The sequence below is a fragment of the Coptis chinensis genome, chromosome 5 (assembly GCF_015680905.1).
Source record: "Coptis chinensis isolate HL-2020 chromosome 5, ASM1568090v1, whole genome shotgun sequence".
Lineage (NCBI taxonomy): Eukaryota > Viridiplantae > Streptophyta > Magnoliopsida > Ranunculales > Ranunculaceae > Coptis > Coptis chinensis.
In genome coordinates this window covers 16166407-16173495 of record NC_141460.1, presented here as the reverse complement: position 1 = coordinate 16173495, position 7089 = coordinate 16166407, and the positions used below count along the sequence as shown (strand labels likewise).

The 7089-nt window shown below is 38.2% G+C and overlaps 1 protein-coding gene across 1 annotated transcript; it reads left to right on the top strand.

Moving 5' to 3' along the window:
• The first annotated feature begins 4874 nt into the window (after window positions 1-4874).
• Window positions 4875-6078, top strand: LOC147496884 (uncharacterized). Its single transcript, XM_086562690.1, has 2 exons — window positions 4875-5315; window positions 5404-6078. The coding sequence occupies exons 1-2, from the start codon at window positions 4875-4877 to the stop codon at window positions 6076-6078; spliced, it is 1116 nt and encodes a 371-aa protein (XP_086418816.1).
• The last annotated feature ends 1011 nt before the right edge of the window (window positions 6079-7089 follow it).

Sequence of the window (7089 nt, the reverse complement as noted above, 5' to 3'; positions counted from 1 at the left end):
TAAGTTTCTGACAGAGCACAGACACAAGGTTGCCTAGGAAGCGTTGATGCCATACTTGTTCCACAATGGAGGAGTAAGAAGGATGGAGAGTCCAGGAGTTTCAGAATCTGAATGGGTAGACATTTTTTGAGATGTCGTACCAAGATAGAACAAGAGGTGTGTGATCAGAGACACCTTGAGGCTTGAATTCCACTACAGAAGCTGGAAATATAGAACTCCATAAGAGATTTACGAAGCATCTATCAATTTTAGATGATTTCCTATCACTGCCAACTGAGTTGTTAGTCCAAGTATAAAAGCTTCCTGAGAACAGTAGATCTACTAAGCTTGTAGCATGAATGCAATCTTGGAAGTCAGCCAAATCTCTGGGATGTGGCAAGTCACACCCTAATCTCTCATTAGAATGAAAAACAGAGTTAAAATCTCCTCCAACATACCAAGCGGAAGACATGGTCCGTGAAATATCTTCTAGATCTCTCCATAGTTGTACTCTATCTCTTCTTGAGTTACTAACATAAACCACTGTAAGATAATAAGACTGAGAAGTAGGTAGAATAACAACTTCACTGTGCACCAATTGAGATGTTTGCTTGATAACACTAACTTGTACAAAGTTAGGGTCCCAACAAACCCAAATTCTACAGCTAGCATCAGCATTATAGTTATCCACATGCGACCAAAAAGGATAACATATATTTCTAATGAAATCAAAATTATCATGCCTAACTTTTGTTTCTAAAAGACCAAAAATAGCTGTTATTCTCTTTTCTAACTTTGTTTATTTCACTAGCCTTAGAAGGCTTATTTATACCTCTTGCATTCCATATACTTAGCTTCGACATTTAATTAAAGAAAAAGTTGCCTCTTACTATAGGCCTCAGAAGAAGGTCTACCCCTTGTCGTGATAGAACTATGATGTTGTTGACATGCCATGTTCTTATACTGAGCTTTGTTACCTCTTGCAGACTTAGAGGTGGAGCTGTTTATTGTACCTTGTATTATAAAATTGCCACTGGCTGTTGGGCTAGAGTTTGAGGATGCATTCTGCTTAGAACCTTGCCTAGTAGTCACTTTGGTGGAAGAGGGAATGTTTTTACTACTATATCGTGCACCTTCCATTTCCTCCAAATGATCATCAAAAAATTCAGGTAGAGGATTAGTAACAGCATTTTCCAATGCTTTGGATAAGGATTGTTCCTCGACAATAAGAAAACCTTCTTGATTAACAACATATTGATCTTTGGCAGTGACTTCTTCAGCAAGCATAGATACCAGTTCATTTGGTTGTGCAGACATGACTATGTCAGACAAATTAGCTACAGGAGAGATTTCTGAAATAGGTGCCATAACTTGAGGGATCATAACATCAGTAACAAGAGCATTTCGCTCATCATATAGGACTATAGCACTTTCAGATTGTATGATGTTGGATCTTTCCATTCCATAATGAACAGGATGTTGAGCCATGGAGTTGCCTCTTTCAACAATGGTTAAAAGAGCAACTTGAGGGCAAGGAACACCAAGTGTATTCTCATCCACATCAGCAAGGGCAGCAAAGGAGTTAGTGCTTACTAAATCCACACCTTGAGTAGAAGACTGGACAAGATTAGTTCTTGACTGAGTGCCAACAGGTTGCCATGAAGTTAGCGCGTTAGCTCCAGAGACTCGATGAAGTGTAGTATTTACTCTCGGTGCAGTAACAACATTCTCCCTTGGTGTCGTAACTGTAAGAGGAGCAGCAAGATCTCCAATACTATTAGGCAGAGCAACATTAGTAACAGCAGTAGTTGTGTTAATTATAACATGAGCATTCCTTGGAGCAGTTCTAGGAGTTAGAAATGGGCATTTGGGCTAGTGAGTGCCCGAACTTAGTACAATACGAACAAGATGGAGGTTTCCAAGTATATTCAACTCCCACAGTGGCAATCCTGCCCTTGCCTAAATCAAATTTTAGGTAAGGAGGATATACATCATTAACAGGGACCTCAACACAAACTCTGGCAAAGTCTAGTCTAGTTTTTCTTTGGGTGGCATTATCCCAACAATAGGGTATTCCTAGCCCGCTTGTAATTAAGCTGAACCCTTTCCTAGTCCAGAGTTTCTTAGGAACACCATAGAACTTAACTCATATAGGGATAGTTTTCAAGTGATCCTTGTGTATTTCTAAATTTTCATCCCAAGGTCTTACAATGAAGATCCTTCCTACCACAAAGACTGGGCCACCATCGAGGATAATTTGATGATCATCATGGGCCAAGAGTTTTGAAGTAGAAAAAAAATCCTTTGTAGTAGAAATAACATAATCTGCTTTGGTCTTCCAAGCTCTCCCTAGGGTTCTCTTGACAAGGTGGAATGGCATACGCTTGTCAACAAAGTAACCTACAAGGTATTCACTCCATTGTTCTATTCCTTCTACAATAACATCATCAGGAACTTGAACAATATCATCTACAACACTGGATTCAATAAATTCGAGCTGTTCATTGACAAAGTTGTCACCTTTCCCATTAAACAGAGAACTCCAAGAAAAAGATGGATTAGTACTATTAGATGCTTGCTCTACTTGTATAGGAGAGGATTCCATGCCGATGATCTAAAAGGATAGGAAAGAGAGCAGGGGACGTAGGTTAGCGCAATAGCTCTGAACCACTATAAATCTTGTGTTTTGTCTTTTTAATTAGTTGTTGTTTCTACATTATCTACAAATCCCTATATCCTACACTTCGTTTGTAATCAGCATAAACATTGTACAAAAGAAGTCTTAACTTATTATATTTTATGGAACATTAGAGATTATAGACTTAGATGTTAGAGCTGAGATTCCGAGGGTCTATGAAACTCCGGTACGTGTCGGCTTTACTGGGTCAAAATGACAATCTTGGGTCGCCACCGAACTGGGTAACTAAGAGATTGGAAACTTAGATCGGTTTTCCGTAGCCGAACTGGTAACAACAAGACTTAGTTTGACGAAATAGTCTTTGTGCCAATCTATATCGGTCCCACACCTCTGTCTACCTCTATTTCTCAATAATAAGTATGTGACGAAACGGAATGTGCAAACACTCAGAAACAGAGGACACTAACGTAGAATGAATATATTCTGCCAAGCAAAATCCATTAGCAGTGACAAAGCACTAGTACTATGATATTCTCACAAAAAAGAAGTATTGGACGGCAACGAAGAGCCGAACTAGTTTTGTTTTGTGGTTGTTGTCCAGTTCCATTGGTTGACTTGTACACAATTACACCGATTATCCTCGCAATTGGATAACAGGTTATAAGAGAAAGTCCAAATGGATCATCTAGCTGTAATAGATCTTTAATTTAAAATCATGTATCCAAATAAAACGAATAGAAACCATCTTAACGTGGCAACTTTTATGTACTTAGGGTGTGTTTGTTAACTAGCAAATGGGGGTGGCTAATTGTATTTTCCCACTAGAAGTACCATTTGCCAGTGTTTGGGTGTATTTAAGGGCCGTGGCAAACACTATTTGGAATTAGCCGGCAAATCAAATTATCCCACTAGAACTGGGAAAATATAAAACACCTCCCCCCAAAGTTGAATTAGTCACCCGGTATTTTCCCACTATGGTAGGAAAATAGAAACAACTCTCCCTCTCGATCTCTCTTCTCTCTTTCTCACTGCCGCCTCTCATCAACTCGCTCTCTTTTTAGGTATTCTCTCTCGCCCTCAACTCTCATCTCTTATCTCTTTTTTCTTTTCCCTCTTTCTCTCAATCTCTCTTTCTCTCTCAAACTCTCGGTCTCTCTTTCTTTCAATCTCTCTGTCTCACATTTTTTCATTGTTTCTTTTTTGTTTCTATCTTTCTCAGATTTAATATTCGTTCTCCAGCTCCACCTCCAGCTCTCGCCAAGCTCCATCAGGTAAGTTTTTGTTTTAATTTCATTTTTTGGGTTTTAATTTAGTTTGTTTTCATTTTGGCTTTGATTTTAAAGCCCCACTAATGTTTGAGAGATTGAGAATAAGTCGACCTCGATTCCTTTTAATTTTACGGTGGAGAAAAAAGAAAAAGAAAATAAATTGTCATTTTGAAGGGAATCATATAATATATCCCATCCCAAGAATAATGAACTAGTCGTGGGCTCATGGCACCAATATTAGCAATAAAGAAGTTTACATGGCATCTTTGCTATGTCCAGTGTCCCCTGCTTTCATCACACCGTCCTTTAATCCAAAAAACATATAGCAACCCTGACAATCTGACACCATTTAAGTGCAAAGGTTGTGAAGAATGTGTTGGGATAGATAACGTTGTTCTCATGTTGAGGCCCAAAAGAGCATCTCCCATCTTCTTAATCAGTAACTACTAAGTACCATCCATTGACATTTAATTTGGCATTTCATCACTTCTATTTATTTGCATTAACAGACACCAAAATAAAGAAGACCAAAATACTCACGTTTCATGTACATGTACGTATATACTAGTCAAAACTCAAAACTTTACTACTAAGTAAGTTTAAAAAAAACAAGGTTATGGTTCTAGAAAGCTAGAATATTTATATGCTTTCATTGTTGTTTCCTATTGCTATTAATTTGAATCTCATTGTGCAATTAATTAATCTTGGTTTAATTTTGATTTATGGGTTGTCATTATTTTTAGAATGGTTTATTATTATTGCTTTGTTGGTTGAATACATTAGATGTATGGATTGTTGTTCATGCATGTATGTTTGTATCAATTTGTTTGTTTCGTTAATTGATCGAGTACATGAATTTGTATACTTCATTAATTTTTTTTTTCTTTTTGAGATATTGTAGAATGATTACCGAACATCAGCTTAGGTTAGTGGCATTTCTACTTATAGTTATAAGTGCATATATGATGATGACATGGTGGTATACGAGAATGTATATGGGGAGGTATAGGCCTAGGCATAGGGCTCCCCCCGCTCTTATTAGAGGTCCTCGTAAGAATTGGGATCAAGTGCAGATAACTATATTGGGTAGGATGTATACAAGCACTGACAGATTCTGCCACGAGCAATTAAGGATTAGACGATCAATGTTTCGTTGCTTGTGCACTCGTTTGCATGGTCATGGTCTACGTGAAAGCAGACATGTTACATTGGAAGAGCAAGTTGCCCTATTTCTCAACACTGTTGGGCATGACATGTGTAATCGGAATGAAACATTTCAATTCTTCCGTTCAGGAGAAAGAGTTCACCGTTATTTCCATCTTGTGTTGGATACAATCCTTTGTTTATTCAGAGAGTTAGTAACAAATGCTACCGATGATAGCTTTCCTCGGGAGTGTACCAACACACATCATTGGCATTGTTATTTCAAGGTCAGTTAACTTTTTAGAAAATGGATAGGATCATTCTGATTTCAATATTTAATAGTTCAATAAATATTTATGAAGTTTTTTGTGTTAGGATGTTGTGGGTGTGGTTGATGGTACACACTTTCCAATCAATTTACCACTAGTGCAACAGGCTAGGTATCGTAACAGGAAAGGTGTCGTGACCCAAAATGTGTTAGCAGCTTGCACATTTGACATGAGGTTCACATACGTGTTAGCAGGGTGGGAGGGATCGACACACGATGGACGGTTATTGAGGAGTGTTGTGGCTCGTCCAGGGCATAAGCTTACTGTTCCAAATGGCAAGTACTATCTTGCGGATGCTGGATTAGCTTTAGTGCCAGGGTTCCTCACGCCTTACCGTGGTGTACGGTACCATCTTAGAGAGATAGGTGAAGTTCAACCTCAAAATCATAAAGAACAATATAACTTTCGCCATTCATCTTTGCGTACTGTTGTTGAAAGGACAATCGGTCTCTTGAAGAAGCGATTTGCCTATCTAAGGCATGCAATTTTCCACGATGTCAAAACACACACAAAGGTTATCCTTGCATGTTGTGCATTGCACAACTTCTTGCGAGAAGAAGATCCTAATAATGCATTGAGTGACGAGGAGCTCACTGATGATGAGGAAGAGGCTGACAACTTTCTGAATGCTCCAAATATGAATATTGATATGCAACCAAGTATTGGGTGGACTAATTTTAGGGATGAGTTGTCAATTGCAATGTGGGAAGATAACGAGTGATGTAATAAATATTATGATTATATGAGTGATGTTTTTGTAGTAGACTTATGATTTTATTAGAGTGTTTTTGTAACAGACACTATTATGTTTCAACTACTTATAATGTTTTATTTATATGCAATCTTTCTTATTTGTTACCTTGATATGTTACTATGCTATGTTCTTTGTTGGTCATTGCTTCAAACTAGGTATGGCTGGAAAACAGAAAGAAGTTGTGAAAACAAGATCGCCCCAAATTAGATGGTATCCCAACATGGAAGCTATCTTGGTAGAGGTGTTGTTGGAGGAGTTAGCTACTTGGGGCAAGAGGGCAGATAATGGGTGGAGAAAAAATAGCTTGAAGCATACTGCTGATGAGATCAATACGCGACTTGGAATGAATTGTGTTTCAGACAATGTCAGGTCGAGGTTGAAAACAATGAGACTTGCTTAGCAAGTTGCAAAACATGCAGTTGAGGCTAGTGGGTTTGGTTTGTCTTTCAACAAAGAGACCAAGAGAATTAATGCAGATGAGAATGCATGGGAGAGTTATGTAAAGGTAATAAAATGATCTCATTTTTTTTATTAGGATTTGGTTTTGGATGTCATATTAATTGGTATATTGTGGGATTTAGGCTCATCCGTTGGCAAAAACTCTTAGGCATAAATCGTTTCCTTACTATGACGAATGTTGTCTCATTTTTGGGACTGATTATGCAACTGGAGAAGGGGGCAATAGTGGGTTCGATGATGACATGGTGGATGGAGGTAAGTTGATTAGATGTAAATAGAGTTGAATTTTGTGTGTCTAACTAGTTTTGAAATTAACTTTTTGTTTAAACTTCTTGTTTAGATGATTCTAGGCAAACCCAAGGAGATGGGGGTGACGATTCTGATGCTAGTGAGTGTTCAGCTTTTGGTACTCCCTCAGATGCTGGTGGGGATACTTCTCAAACCGAGAGTGGTCCTAGAAGCACTACACCTACTGCTAAGAAGACTAGGAAGTCTTGATTCTTTGAGGATATACCCGAA

Coding starts and splice junctions, on each gene's coding strand:
- LOC147496884 (XM_086562690.1), top strand. CDS start 4,875: ATGTATATGGGGAGGTATAGGCCTAGGCATAGGGCTCCCCCCGCTCTT. Junction 5,316..5,403: donor ATTGGCATTGTTATTTCAAG/GTCAGTTAACTT, acceptor TTTTTGTGTTAG/GATGTTGTGGGTGTGGTTGA.